Source organism: Pongo pygmaeus, chromosome 9 (genome assembly GCF_028885625.2).
Source record: "Pongo pygmaeus isolate AG05252 chromosome 9, NHGRI_mPonPyg2-v2.0_pri, whole genome shotgun sequence".
In the NCBI taxonomy this organism is placed as follows: domain Eukaryota; kingdom Metazoa; phylum Chordata; class Mammalia; order Primates; family Hominidae; genus Pongo; species Pongo pygmaeus.
Genome location: NC_072382.2, coordinates 77338301 through 77354006, shown reverse-complemented (window position 1 = coordinate 77354006; position 15706 = coordinate 77338301). Strand labels below are relative to the sequence as shown.

Below are 15706 nucleotides of genomic sequence, written 5' to 3'. Positions count from 1 at the left end.
GTACAAATCATCTCTTGTCACCCTTCCTAATCCCCTCACTCACACCCCTCCTTTCCACTCCACCCTGTCTGGAGGCTGTAAGGACATCTGACACACCATTTCCTGCCAATGTAAATCATAGACTGCTGTGTGATGCTCGTTCACAGGTTTTACCATCCCCCAGATGGAGATGGCCCCAAATCTCAGGGTGGAGGCCTCAAGCAAAGCCAGCCTTACCACAGGGTGGCAAATAAGTGGGAACTGTTTACCCACCAGCACCTTCCTGGCCCTGCTCCCAGATAATTTTATTTCCTCTGGTCCTGGATCTGCTCCTTAGTTGGATGCACCTCAGTTCACTTGCTGGAGCACTGATGTGTGACTGTTTAACTGCTGCTGCTTCCTCTCCCAGGGATACTGGGCTTCAGGGAGCACGGGAAAGAGACAAGAAAGAGAGCTGTATATGAGGTAAGCCTTGACAGTAATCATAAAAGTCAAAGACTAACTTACACGTAGATAGTGCTTCACAGTTTACAAAGCCCTAGAGGACCCCTATTCATCCTTCAAGGCCCGAACAAACGTTACCTCTTTTCACTAACCTTCAACTCTCCTAGGCAGAGCTAATCCTTTCCTCCACACTTGATAAAACCTCCATGATAGCCCTTACTGCCTTGTAATAAACGTATCTGTGTACGTGTCTCATTTCCTCCACTAAACCATCAGAACCCTGGGGGCAGATCTCTTTTCTCCCAGTAAAACACATTTCTTTCTTTCTTAAAAAGTAATTTTAATGTTCATTATACATATTTTCTAACTACAAAAGTAATATTTATAGTTATAATAATAAAAATTATATATATAAAAGCGTAACGAAGCAACTCTAAAATCACTTATAATTTCATCACCCAGATCAAACCACTGGTCATGTTTCGGATATATCTTGAGGGTATTTTTTAGCATACAGAAAATAAAAATGGGACTATATAATGCATGTGGTTTTATAGTCTGTTTTATCACCTATCTTATTGTGAACATCTTCAAACATCATTGACAGTTCTTTAAAAACCTCATCTTAAATAGCTGCATTATTTCACTTAATGAGTATGCTGTAATTTTCTTAACAATTTCTGCATTGTGGGACATTTGGGTTATTTCCTTCTTTTTACTACTTTTACAAATAAGTCTGCAATAAATAGCTGTTACATAAATCTTTGTCTGCATCTCTGACTGTTTTCCTAAGAAAGATTCCTAAGAAATCTTCCTAGAAGATTCCTAGGTCAACTGGTTTAAACTCTTTTTTTTTTTTTTTTTTTTTTTGAGAGGGAGTCTTGCTCTGCCGCCCAGGCTGGAGTGCAGTGGTGCGATCTCAGCTCACTGCAACCTCCACCTCACAGGTTCAAGCGATGCTCCTGCCTCAGCCTCCCGAGTAGCTGGGATTACAGGCGTGCACCACCACACCCAGCTAATTTTTGTATTTTTAGTATAGACGGGGTTTCACCATGTTGACCAGGCTGGTCTCGAGCTCCTGACTTCTGATCTGCCCACCTCGGCCTCCCAAAGTATTGGGATTACAGGCGTGAACCACTGCGCCTGGCCTGGTTTAAACTCTTTAAAGCTTCGTGATGCTCATTGCCAAATTGCTCTGAGAAAACAATATCAATTTATAATTTCACCAATGCAACATGTTTCACCTGACCAACATTATAATCCCATTTGTATCTTTACCAAGTCCAGCATCCTTTTCACAATGTCTCACAAGTTAAGTAATTTTTCTTAAACACAGCAGAAATTATACAACCAAACTTAGAGTTATCGTCTTCCAAGATGTCAACCTGGGAGGGCATATTTATTTATTTATTTATTTATTTAATTTATTTATTTTATTTATTTTTTTTTTGAGACAGAGTATCGCTCTGTAGCCCAGGCTGGAGTGCAGTGGTGTGACCTTGGCTCACTGCAAGCTCCGCCTCCCAGGTTCTCGCCATTCTCCTGCCTCAGCCTCCCAAATAGCTGGGACTACAGGTTCCCGCCACCACGCCCAGCTAATTTTTTGTATTTTTAGTAGAGATGGGGTTTCACCGTGTTAGCCAGGATGGTCTTGATCTCTTGACTTCGTGATCCACCCGCCTTGGCCTCCTAAAGTGCTGGGATTACAGGCGTGAGCCACCACGCCTGGCCCAGCATATTTATTTAAACAGTGCTTCCACTGCTTTAAACATTTCTTTTTTATTTGAAAAGTGGCTGCAAAGCAGACAACACATTCTTTTGCATCTAAATTACAATATACTCTGTCTTCAAGGAATGATTTTTGATTTTTGGCAATAGTCAAAAGTCACTTGAAATTCATGAGATGAGAAGCTGCAGCTGGGTTTGGGGTCAGAAATGAGGTGCAATATTACAGTAATGAGATTGAGGTCTTTTGCAACTTGTAAAGAGAGTCCCAGAGGAGTTCTGGGCAGTAGTGGCATCATCAGAATCAAGGCTGAGCCTTCTAGCCTGACCATTCTAAAGTGGCTGCACTCAGGTGGAGGTATGACTCTAGCACACAGTTATTGAACCTCCTCTCATGACTTCATCGTTACTCTGTGGATAGCCCCAGGGACAGGTGTCAACTTATTTCAGAACTGAGCTCCAGGCCAGGTGCAGTGGCTCACACCTATAAGTCCCAGCATTTTGGGAGGCCTAGGTGGGCAGATTGCTTGAGCCCAGGAGTTTGAGACCAGAGTGGGCAACATGGTGAAACCCTGACTCTACAAAAAATGCAAAAATTAGCTGGGCATGGTGATACATGCCTGTGGTCCCAGCTACTCAGGAGGCTGAGGTGGGAGGATCACTTGAGCCCAGGAGGTAGAGGCTACAGTGAGCTGTGATTGAACCACTGCACTGTAGCCTCAGTGACATAGGGAGAGCCTGTCTCAAAAAAAAGTAAAAAAGAACTGATCTCCAGGCCAGGCATGGTGGCTAATGCCTGTAATTCTAGCACTTTGGGAGGCTGAAGGGGGAGGATCACTGGAGCCCAGGAGTTCAAGACCAGCCTGGGCAACATAGTGAGATCCTGCCTCTACCAAAAAAAAAATTCTTTTAATTAATTAGCCAGGCATGGTAGCACACACCTGTTGTCCTAGTTACTTGGAAGGCTGAGGCAGGAGGATCACTTGAGCCATGGAGTTGGAGGCTGCAGTGAGCTACGATCCACTGCGCTCCAGCCTGCACAACAGTACTGATCTGATCTCCTTCCTTCTTCTTTCTTCATCAAGCCCACTCGGACCTGATGTGACTCCAAGACAAGACTTTAGAGGGACAGTTGAAGGGGAGGGCGGAACATGGCATGGCAATGGAAAGAGCCCTTAGACTTCAGTCAGAAAGAAATGAGTCTGATGTGTGGCTCTACCTGTGCCTTTTGCCAGCTGTGTGTTAGGTCCCATTAGTAAAGGAGGATGCTACTTCCAAGGACTGTTCGGGAAAATGGAGAATATACACATAACCACACGCAGTCACACAAACACACACAGGCAAGCCAAATAGCTAATGCTTATTGAGTACCGACTCCATGCCAAATACATACTGTGCTTTCTATGCACATGGCAGACCCTGTTGACTGGCTACCCAAAAGCCATTTGCTCCTTGTTACCTACCACTACAGCTCCCTTGGGCCAATGAGATTTAGTAGAACTCTGCTGGGAGTTACTGGGAGAGCTTTTGCTTTCCTGATGAAACAGGACTGCTGAGTCTGAACTGTCTGCGCCTCCCAACCCCTGCCTGCCTTGAACTTGGAGGTGAGGGCTAGGTGTAACAGCCATCTTGTAACCAAGATGGAAAGACCAAAGGAGCACCTTTGGAATTTCTTGTTATGCCAGAAAATAACTACCTATTTAAGTCACTGTTAGTTATCATTACTTACAGCTAAAAATATTCCAATATACATGCATAAAAAGTGTCCACACATAAACAATGCTCAAGAGGGTAGCTATTTACACTCATTAAAGTCCCCATCCTGTAGAGACTTGAAATGCCTTCTTTTTCTTCAGTTGGACTCAGTCATCCCCATTGATCCCCTGCACCTTTGCAGGGCACCTACTCAGGACCAGGCTTTGTGAAAGATGCACAGGGCAAGAGGCACCCCCAATCTAAGGAAGGAAATGAAAAGCCTGAGAGTATGCCAGTCTCTGCTGAGACATTGCCCAAACCCAGCAGGACTCAACAGGTAAGTCCTGCCATGGCCTGGGCTTCCTCCTTCTACCTGATGTGCAGGACGCTTGGTATTCCCCTTCACTGCCCACCTCCTGCCTGAGCTTGGAGATGCTTCTGGGTGGTGGAGGAAATGCTTATTGACTTCCACATCTTTCCAGCCAAATGCTCCTACCAGGGGCTCCCAGGCTCAAGAGAGCCCGGCTTCACCTGCTTGCCGTCTACTCCCATAGGAAACAGGAGGAATCTTTTTCAGAATATTTGCTCCAGCAAAAATTGTCCATCAAGGCTAACAATGGAGAGAAGGCAGAGATACTGAGCTACCTTTTAGATGCCTGGATGTCCTGCATGGGATTTTACAGAAAAGCAGATTGAACACAAAACCTATTTCTGCACTTAAAGTTGTATGGCTTTGGCAGTTTAGACAACCTTTCTGAGCTTCAGTTTTCTTATTTATAAAATGGAGATGGCTGGTCCAAAGGTAGTGAGTTATCTCAATCGATTGTTCACAGTCAGTCACAGATTGAACTCCTCGTTCTATTCCTTCCCTCTTTCTCACTACTGAACTTAACTAGTCTAAAATAAATAAGTAAATAAATAAACAAAATGGAGATGTGACAGCCAATTTTATATGTTCACTTGACTGGATCATGGGGTACTGAGATAGATGGGAAAACATTATTTCTGGGTGTGTCTGTAGGGATGTTTCTGGAAGAGATTAGCATTTGAATTGGTAGACCGAGTAATGAAGAGGCACCCCTCCCTAATGTGCATGGACATCATCCAATTCATTGAGGACCTGAATAGAACAAAAAGGTAGAAGGGCAAATTTGTTCTCGCTTCTTGAGCTGTGACATCCATCTTCTCCTGCCCTTGTACATCAGCACTCCTTGCTCTTCGGCCTTTGGACTCAGACTGGAACTGACACCATTGAACTCCTGGTTTTGGCTGGGCATGGTGGCTCATGCTGATAATCCCAGAGCTTTGGGAGGCCAAGGTGGGAGGATCCCTTGAGACAAGGAGTTCGAGACCAGCCTAGGCAACATAGCGAGGTTCTGTCTCTACAAAAAATAAAAATAAAAAATTATTTGGGCATGGTGGCACATGCTTGTAGTCCCACCTACTCAGGAGGCTGAGGTGGGAGGACTGCTTGAGCCCAGGAATGCAAGCCTGCAGTGAGCTAAAATTGTGCCACTATACTCCAGTGTGGATGCCAGAACAATATCCTGTTTCTAAACAGACAAACAAACAAACAACAAAACTCACTAAACTCTAGTTCTCAGGTCTTCGTCTTCGGGCTTGGACTAGAATGACACCATTGGCTTTCCTGGGCTCCAGCTTGCAAATGGCAGTTCTTAGGACTTCTCAGCCTCCATAATCACAATAAATTATATGAAAGAATAAATCTATTTACATATATCTCCTATTGGTCCTGTTTCTCTGGAGAACCTTGACTAACACAGGAGATAATGTCTACCTCCAAGGCCGGGAGTGGTGGTTCACGACTGTAATCCCAGCACTTTGGGAGGCCAAGGCGGGCGGATCATGAGGTCAGGAGTTCCAGACCAGCTTGACCAACATGGTGAAACCCTGTCTCTACTAAAAATACAAAAATTAGCCGGGCGTGGTGGCATGCACCTGTAATCCCAGCTACTCAGGAGGCTGAGGCAGGAGAATCGCTTGAACCCGGGAGGTGGAGGTTGCAATGAGCCGAGATTGCGCCACTGCACTCCAGCCTGGGCGACAGAGTGAGACTCTGTCTCAAAAATAAATAAATAAATAAATAAACAAACAAACAAACAAATGTCTACCTCCAACGTAGGCAGCATGACAAAATTCTATCTCTACAAAAAAATACAAAAATTAGTCAGGTGCGGTGGTGTGTGCCTACAGTCCCAACTACTGGGGAGGTCTGAGGCTGGAGGATCAATTGAGCCTTGGTGATTGCACCACTGCACTCCAGCTGGGGTGACAGAATGATACCCTTTCTCAAAAAAAAATTAAATTATATTAAGAAAAATAAGTGTCTACTTGACAGAATTATTGTTTCTCATCTGGCAACTTCCAGAAACATGATCAGTTACACTAATGAAGATGGGTCTCACATTGCACTCCTTGCTATAGACACATGGAGGTGCTGGATGAATTATAATGCAAATCTTTTTTTTTTTTTTTTTTGAGACAGAGTCTCGCTCTGTCATCCAGGGTGGAGTGCAGGGGCACAATCAGGACTCACTGCAACCTCTGCCTCCTGGGTTCAAGTGATTCTCCTGGCTCAGCCTCCCGAGTAGCTAGGATTACAGGCACGCACCACCACACCCGGCTAATTTTTGTATTTTTAGTAGAGACAGGGCTTCACCATGTTGTCCAGGCTGGTCTCAAACTCCTAACCACAAGTGATCCACCCACCTCAGCCTCCCAAAGTGCTGGGATTATAGGCATGAACCACCACGCTCAGCCTAAAAATGTTATTTTTTATCGCTGAATTTGAAAAATTTAAAGAGAAATTTCTAGACATCAGAAATGAAAAGGGAGCTCAAAGGCAGGACAGGGTACAGCCAGTGCCTAGGCAACACACAGGGACCTCAGACTTAGATGTAGATCCTGAGGGCTGTGGGCTAGGGTTTCACTGCACACTAAGGAGTAGGAGATAGGGCTTAGGTTTCTGCCAGGTGAGCAAGTTGGAACTGAGATAAAGCCCTAAAATTGGAAGCTGGGCTTCTTCCATGAAAAGGAGACTGGAAAAGCTGTACCCTGGTGTTAGAGAAATTGCAAGAAAGATTGATCTTTGAAGAGGCTGTGGATGGGGTAATAAATAGCATTTACAAGAAATAGAAACCCCAGTCTCTGCCACATGCAAGATGGAGTTTGAATTTACTCTACCTTTAGATGCAGACACCCATTGAGATAAATTCTTTCTTTTCTTTTCTTTTTTTTTTTTTTTTGAGACAGAGTTTCGCTCTTGTCACCCAGGTTGGGGTGCAATGGTGCGATCTCAGCTCACTGCAACCTCTGCCTTCCAGGTTCAAGTGGTTCTCCTGCCTCAGCCTCATGAGCAGCTGGGATTACAGGTGTGCACCACCACGCCTGGCTAATTTTTATATTTTTAGTAGAGACGAGGTTTCACCATTTGGCCAGGCTGGTCTCAAACTCCTGACCTCAGGTGATCTGCCCGCCTCAGACTCCCAAAGTGCTGGGATTACAGGCGTGAGCCACCACGCTCGGCAAGATAAATTAACAGAAAAATTGGTCCAGATCATTAAAATTCATAGGTTAGGCTGGAGCAAGACCCATTAAAACTCTTAGGTTTAGGCTGAAGCAAATCAAAATACCTCAATAGGGATGCTTGACAAATTTATTAGAAAAAAAAAAATCCTGAGGAACATACTCTCAGAAAGTAACAAATCACATGAGGAAAAAAAAGATCAAAATAGAGAGTCAACAAACAAAACAAACTAGAGATATGAAGGGTAAAAATGGAATGACCTGAAAGAGACTATGAAGTAAGGATGATTAAAATAGAGAGATAAGAAAATGTAGAAGCCTGGTCAGGTGCAGTGGCTCATGCCTGTAATTATAGCACTTTGGGAGGCTGAGGTGGGCAGATTGCTTGAGCCCAGGAGTTCAAGAGCAGCCTGGGCAACATAGTGAAACCCTGTCTCAAAAAAAAGAGAAAATATATATATATATATAAAAAATAGAAGCCATAATAAAGGAACAGAATAGTATGGAGGAGAAAGAGATGGGAAATTTGAAAAAGAACCATATAGAACTTCCAGAAATAAAAACATAGTTACTAAAATTAAAGACTCAAAGATGAGTTAACCTACATATTCGAGCTAGCTGAAGAGGGAATCCGAAGAAACATTTTGAGGACATGACCCCAAATGGAGAAAAGAGAGATAAAGAGAGAAAACCCAAACAAGAATTTAAGAGAATGAAGAATAAAAAGAGAGAGCCAAACAAATGTCTCATAGGAGTTCCAGAAAGATTTAACAGAGGGGCCGGGCTCAGTGGCTTATGCCTGTAATCCCAGCACTTTGGGAGGCTGAGGTGGGCGGATCACCTGAGGTCAGGAGTTCGAGACCAGTCTGGCCAAATGGTAAAACTCCGGCTCTACTAAAAATACAAAAATTAGCCAGGCGTGGTGGCGTGCACCTGTAATCCCAGCTACTCGGGAAACTGAGGCAAGAGAATCGCTTGAACCCAGGAGGCGGAGGTTGCAGTGAACTGAGATTGAGCCATTGCACTCCAGCCTGGGCGACAAAAGTGAGACTCCATCTCAAAAAAAAAAAAAAAAAAAAAGGGCCGGGTAGGGTGACTCATGCCTGTAATCCCCAGCACTTTGGGAGGCTGAGGCAGGTGGATTACCTGAAGTCAGGAGTTCAGGACCAGCCTGGCCAACATGGTGAAACCCTGTCTCTACTAAAAAATACAAAAATTCGCTGGGCTTGGTGGCAGACGCCTGTAATCCCAGCTACCCGGGAGGCTGAGACATGAGAATTGCTTGAACCTGGGAGGCGGAGGTGACAGTGAGCAGAGATCGTGCCAATGCACTCCAGCCTGGGTGACAAGAGCGAAACTCCATCTCAAAAAAGAAAGAAAGATTTAACAGAGGGAATGATGGAAAATCATTATTTAAAGTATTATGGGGTTCTTCAGAGAAACAGGAAACAGAACCAACAAGATCCGTGTGTGTGTGTGTGTGTGTGTGTGTGTGTGTGTGTGTACACAGAGAGAGAGAGATTTATTATAAGGAATTGGCTTATGCAATTACAGAGGCTGAGAAGTTCCAAGATCTGTACCTGGCAAGCTGTAGACCCAGGAGAGCCAAAAGTGACTTTCCAGCCTGAGTCCAGAGGCCTGAGGAAAAGGAGAGCCAGTGGTGTAAGGTCCAGTTCAATATCCTGCAATCTTGAGACCCAAAAAAAGAGCTGATGTTTCAGTTTGAGTCTGGAGGCAGGAAAAGACTGATGTTCCAGCAGCCAGGCAGGAGGAGTTTCCTCTTACTTGCAGGAGAGTCAGCCTTTTTGTTCCATCCAGGCCTTCAACAATTGAATGAGGCCCACTCGCATTATTAGAAAGGGCAGTCTGCTTTACTCAGTCTATTGATTCAAATGTTAACGCATCCAGAAACACCCTCCCAGACACACCCAGAATAATTGTGTGACCAAACATCTGGGCACCCTGTGGCCCAGTCAAATTGACAAATAAAATTAACCATCATGAATTATTGATAATTTTCCAAAACTGGAGAAACATACCAAGACACTAAATAAACAGTCCAGGCACGGTGGCTCACGCCTGTAATCCCAGCACTTTGGGAGGCCGAGGTGGGTGGATCATTTGAGGTCAGGAGTTGGAGATCAGCCTGGCCAACATGGTGAAACCCCATCTCTACTAAAAATACAAAAATTAGCCAGGCAGTGGTGATGCACGCCTGTAATCCCAGTTACTTGGGAGGCTGAGGCAGAAGAATCGCTTGAACCTGGGAGGTAGAGGTTGCAGTAAGCTGAGATCGTGCCACTGCACTACAGCCTGGGTGACAGAGTGAGACTGTGTCTCAAGTAAAATAAAATAAAATAAAATAAAAAACAATTACATGACTAGTCACATACTGATTAAACTGCAAAACCACAAGGCAAATATAAAAGTCTGCAGTGACAAGGGACAGATTATCAAAAAGAATGTTAACTACAGTGAAATCAGCTTTCTCATCAGCAACAATGAGAGCCAGGAGACAGTAGGATAATATCTTCAAAGTGTGCACAAAAAATAAATCTCAAACCAGAATCCTATACACAGTCAAATTAGTAAGCGACAGCCAAACTTTCAGACATTTTCTGATGAACAAAGACAGTTTACCTCACAGAAACCTGCTGAAAGTATTTTAACACATTAATAGATATACTTCTATAAGAAAATTGAATTCAGGCTGGGCATGGTGGCTCACACCTATAATCCTAGCACTTCAGGAGGCTGAGGTGGGAGGATCGCTTGAGGCCAGGCATTCAAGACCAACCTGGCCAACATAGCAAGACCAACTCCATAAAAAAACAATTTTTTTTTTTAAAGAAAATTGAGGCCAGGCACAGTGTCTCACACCTGTAATCCCAGCACTTTGGGAGGCTGCGGCAGGAGGATCACCTGAGCTCAGGAGTTCGAGACCACCCTGGGCAACATGGTGAAACCCCGTCTCTACTAAAAATACAAAAAATTAGCTGGGCGCGGTGGTGTGCACCTGTAGTCCCAGATACTCAGGAGGCTGAGGCATGAGAATCACTTAAGCCCTGGAGGCAGAGGTTGCAGTGAGCTGAGATTGCGCCACTGCACTCTAGCTTGGCAGCCTGGGCTACAAAGTGAGCCTCTGACTCAAAAGAAAAAAAAAAAGAAAAAAGAAAATTGAATCCAGAAAGAAGTAACATGTAAGGTGTGGGATACAAGTGAGGCACTGAAGCTAGCTCTCATCAGCCCAGATAGCAGACTGCTAAAACTTTCAGGAATTTTGAGAATTGGTTGTTACACACAGTCATTTTCTTTTTTTTTGTCTTGAGACAGAGTCTCAGTCTATTACCCAGGCTAGAGTGCAGTGGTGCCATCTTGGCTCACTACAACCTCTGCCTCCCGGGTTCAAGGGATTCTCGTACCTCAGCCTGCTGAGTAGCTGAGACTACAGGCACAGGCCACCACACCAGGCTACTTTTCATACTTTTGTAGAGATGGGGTTTCACCATGTTGGCCAGGCTGGTCTCAAAACTTCTGACCTCAGATGATCCACCCGCCTCAGCCTCCCAAAGTGCTGGAATTATAGGCATAAGCCACCGCAACCAGCCCATTTTCAAACATTAAATTATGTAAACTTACAATTAAATGAATCACTTTAAATATAAAGGTCAAAAATCCTCACAATGCATGCCTTCTTAATTATTTTACCACATTATGCTATCATCCATGCAACTTTTATTTGTATCTCCTGTGTTTATACAGTAGACATACTATATAGAATGGTGTACTACTCTGCATCTGTTCCCAATTCTACATTAAATGATGCCAGATTGGTAATTTGAATATTTACACTCTAGAAATTAACAAATGTTACAAATCAGAGATCCCCCAACCCTACCAAGTGAAAACTGGTGTTAAATATTTACCAGCATACCAATGAATACAAGAAATAATGAATTACTTATGAATACCACTCCTAGGTGTATACCCAAGGGAATTAAAAACATATGTTCACAAAAAACTTGTACATGAACATTCATAGCAGTATTCTGCATAATAAGCCAAAAGCTGAAAACAACCGAAATGTCCATCAACTGATAAATAGAATGTGGTAGAGTCACACAATGGAATGTTATTCAGCCATAAAAAGGAATGAAGGGGCTGAGTGCAGTGGCTCATGCCTGTAATCCCAGCACTTTGGGAGGCCAAAGTGGGCAGATCACGAGGTCAAGACCATTCTGGTCAACATGGTGAAACCCTGTCTCTACTAAAAATACAAAAACTAGCTGGGCGTGGTGGCGCGCACCTGTAGTCCCAGCTACTCGGGAGACTAAGGCAGAAGAATTGCTTGAACCCTGGAGGTGGAGGTTGTGGTGAGCTGAGATCACCATTGCACTCCAGCATGGGCAACAAGAGCAAAACTCAGTCTCAAAAGAAAAAAAAAGGAATGAAGGACTGACCCATGCTCCAATATGGATGAACCTTAAAAACATTAGGCTAAGTGAAAGAAGCCAGACATAAAAGGCTACATATTATGATTCCATTTATATGAAATCTCCAAAATAGGCAAATCCATAGAGACAGAAAGTATACGAGTGGTTGCCAGGGGATTAAAGAAAATGAGGAAACTGCTAATGCGTAGGGGGTTTCCTTTTGGAATGCTGTAACTGTTCTAAAATTAGTGGTGATGGTTCTACAATTTTGTAAATATACTAACGATTTTATTGGATATGAATTATATTTCAGCAAAAAGAGAGAAAGATAGGCAACGAAACCGGTATGCAGGTTTATAAATCTAAATAAACACTGGCTGTTAAAACATCTAATTTGAGTCCAGGCATGCATGCTGGCTCATGCCTGTAATCTCAGCACTTTAGGAGGTGGGATGATTGCTTGACCCTGGGAGTTCGAGACCAGCCTGGGCAACGTGATGAAACTCTATCCCTGCAAAAAAAATACAAAATTAGCTGGGTGTGGTGGCAGGCACCTGCAGTCCCAGCTACCCGGGGGGCTGTGGTGGGAGGATCCCTTGAGCCGGGGAAGTGTAGTTTGCAGTGAGCTGAGATCATGCCACTGTACTCCAGCCTGGGCAACAGAAGTGAGACCCTGTTTCAAAAAATAATAATAATAATAATAAAATAATAATAATAATAGCAGCACAGAAACGTTAAAAGAATGGGAAAGTATACTAGGCAAATGCTAAGCAAAATAATGCAATATTGACAGATTTTAAGCCAAAAATAATTACTAGGGATAAAGAATCATATGATAATGATAATGATAATGACAAAAGGAAAAGTTCACCAGGAAGATATATCCCAGAACCTCTGAGTACCACCTGGCAACATTGCTTCCAAATATACAAAGCCCCCTCAAGTCTTCAGCATGCATGTAAGGAAACTACCAGAGGCCAGAGAAAGAACTACCTAAAAGGATTAGAAGGAACCATTTTTGGAGATCACACAGGTCCACTTCCTATTCCTAACATCTAGAGTGGCAAGACATATTTCATAAGGTTTCAGGTGCCCTCAACACTGGGGCAAAATTAGCCCTAGGCTAACATTACTCTGGTCTCATCTAACAAAGCTTAAAAGTAATAGCCAAAAGCTATTTCCAAAAATCAGTCAACTGAAACTGAGGGAGATAGGTAAAATTGGTAGATAAGGTCATTAAAACTATTATCACTGTATTCCATGTGATCAACAGCCTAGAGAAAAAATTGAGCTTGTTAAGTAGAGACATGGAAGATATCAAAAAGACCCAAATTCCAGTAGCAATACACTCACTGCCCATATCTTGCTTTCTAAAAACCATTCTCCAATAAAAGCAACCAGGGCTAGACAGAAATTGAGAATAGAGAAATGGCTGGTCACAGGTGTGCAGAGGCAAAAAACAAGATAATCTTGGAGCACATTGTAGTACCAGAAGGTAAGGACCTGCTAAGAAAAAAACAAAAGGTTGGGAGCACATCAAAGAGACACAGAAGCCAACCTAAAAAACATCCAATGGCCAAAGCTGGAACAACTTGAGCAACAAAATAAATAACACAGTATGGGATTATTACACAAAATATAAAACAAACGTACATGAGTCCAAACGTATCCATAGAGATAGAAAGTTGATGAATGGTTGCCGGGGCCAAGGATGAGAAAGAATGGAGAATGACTGCTTAATGAGTATAGGGTTTCCTTTTAGTGTGATGAAAATGTTCTGAACTAGATAGTGGTAATGGTTGCACAGCATCGTGAATGTACTAAATGCAACTGAGATGTACACTTTAAAGTGGTTAAAATGGTGAATTTTGTCATGTGAATTTTACCACAATAAAAAATTACCATAAAATCCCTTCTTTCATTCATCTATCAAACATTTATTGAGCAGTTCCAGGCAAGGTTTATTCTGGATGCAGGGAACATGGAACAATCAGATGTGGGCCTGGCTTTTAGGAGGTCCTGGGCTGGTAGAGAAGAAAAACATCCTGCAAACAACAAAGTTCAGTTAAGTGTTACAGTTTTCTTGACGCCAGAATGTGCATTGCTACAATAAGATATCATCTCACCCCAGTTAAAATGGCTTTTATCCAAAAGACAGGCAATAACAAATGTTGGCAAGGATGCGGAGAAAAGGGAACCCTCATACACTGTTGATGGGAATGTAAATTAGTACATCCACTACAGAGAACAGTTTGAAGGTTCTGCAAAAAACTAATAGAGCTACCATATAATCTAGCAATCCCATTGCTAGGTATATACCCAAAAGAAAGCAAATCAGTATATCAAAGAGATACCTGCACTCCCATGTTTTTTGCAGCACTATTCACAATAGCCAAGATTTGGAAGCAACCCAAGTGTCTGTCAACAGACAAATAGATAAAGAAAATGTGACATATATACACAATGGAGTGCTATTCAGTCATAAAAAAGAATGAGATCCTGTCATTTGCAACAACATGGATAGAACTGGAGGTCATTATGTTAAGTGAAATAAGCCAAGCACAGAAAGACAAACCTCTCATGTTCTCACTTATTTGTGGGAGCTACAATTAAAATAAATGAACTTATGGAGGTAGAAGTAGAATGATGGTTACCAGAGGCTGGGAAGGATAGTGGAGGGTGGGGTGGGGGGAAAAGGGGATGGTTAATGGGTACCAAAAAATAGTTAGAAAGAATGGATAAGATCTAATATTTGATAGCACAGCAGGGTGACTATAGTCATAATAATGTAATTGTACATTTAAAAATAACTAAAGGAAGGCTGGGCATAGTGGCTCACGCCTGTAGTCACACTTTGGGAGGCCAAGGGAGGCAGATCACCTGAGGTCACGAGTTCAAACCCAGCCTGGTCAACATGGTGAAACCTTGTCTCTACTAAAAACACAAAAATTGGCCAGGCGTGGTGGCGTGCACCTGTAATGCCAGCTACTTGGGAGGCTGAAGCATGAAAATCGCTTGAACGCAGGAGGTGGAGGCTGCAGTAAGCCAAGATGGTGCCATTGCACGCCAGCCTGGGTGACAGAGCAAGACTTCTCTCAAAAAAAAAAAAATAATAATAATAATAACTAAGAGTATAATTGGATTGTTTGTAACACAAAGGATGAATGCTTGAGGTGATGGATACCCCATTTACCCTGATGTGATTACTACACATTGTATGCCTGTATCAAAATATCCAATATACTGCATAAATATATATATACCTGCTATGTATCCACAAAAGCTAAAGCTAAAAAAAAAAAAAAATTAAAGAATGTGCATTTTACATGGTGGTAGGGGAGGGTGGCTGCTTCACTGAGTGGGTTGGTGGGTGGCAGGGGAGAACAGCAATGGTGAGGCTGAGGCTTGAGTCCCAAAGGGGAGTTTGCCAGGTGGATGGCAGCAGAGGGATTCCAGGCACAAAGTGGGGCATGATTGAGCAAGCTCAAAAAGTTGATGTCCAAAAGTCTCCAGTTTTCAGCAAACTCCAAGCCAAACAGCACAGGAGCAGTGTAGGGGATGGTCTTCAGACAGTGAGGTGAGAGGTGGGTGACCACCCCTGTCCATTTGCAGTAGGTGACAGTAAGAGATGTTAGGGAAATCACATGGACCTGCCGGGATGTCAGGGTCAAAGAAAGCATGATTCCAAGATTGGGCCACTGGGTGGGTGGCAGATAATGCCCATCCCTAAGGTGAGCCTACAGGAACATTCTGTTCAGGAGAGGTCAAAGTAGAATAAAATATACAGTCCCCTAATTGTATCCCCTTATACTATACCCACCACCTCATTTTATGTATTCTACAATTTTTAATTTTTTAATTTATGCATTGGAAACCAACTTCCC

At 43.1% G+C, this 15706-nt stretch overlaps 1 protein-coding gene across 2 annotated transcripts in view; it reads right to left on the bottom strand.

The window, feature by feature from the left end:
• The window catches only part of GVQW3 (GVQW motif containing 3), a 33363-nt gene that overhangs the window by 5745 nt on the left and 11912 nt on the right, over positions 1-15706 (bottom strand). The window contains exon 2 of one of the 2 annotated variants that reach the window (XM_054439845.2): positions 743-5225. The exons of the other annotated variant lie outside the window; for it this stretch is intronic. Within the exon in view, the coding sequence (XP_054295820.1) occupies positions 5127-5225 (99 nt within the window). The 3' untranslated portion in view covers positions 743-5126. Of the gene's footprint in view, positions 1-742; positions 5226-15706 lie in introns of those variants that run through there. 2 annotated transcript variants of the gene reach the window in all.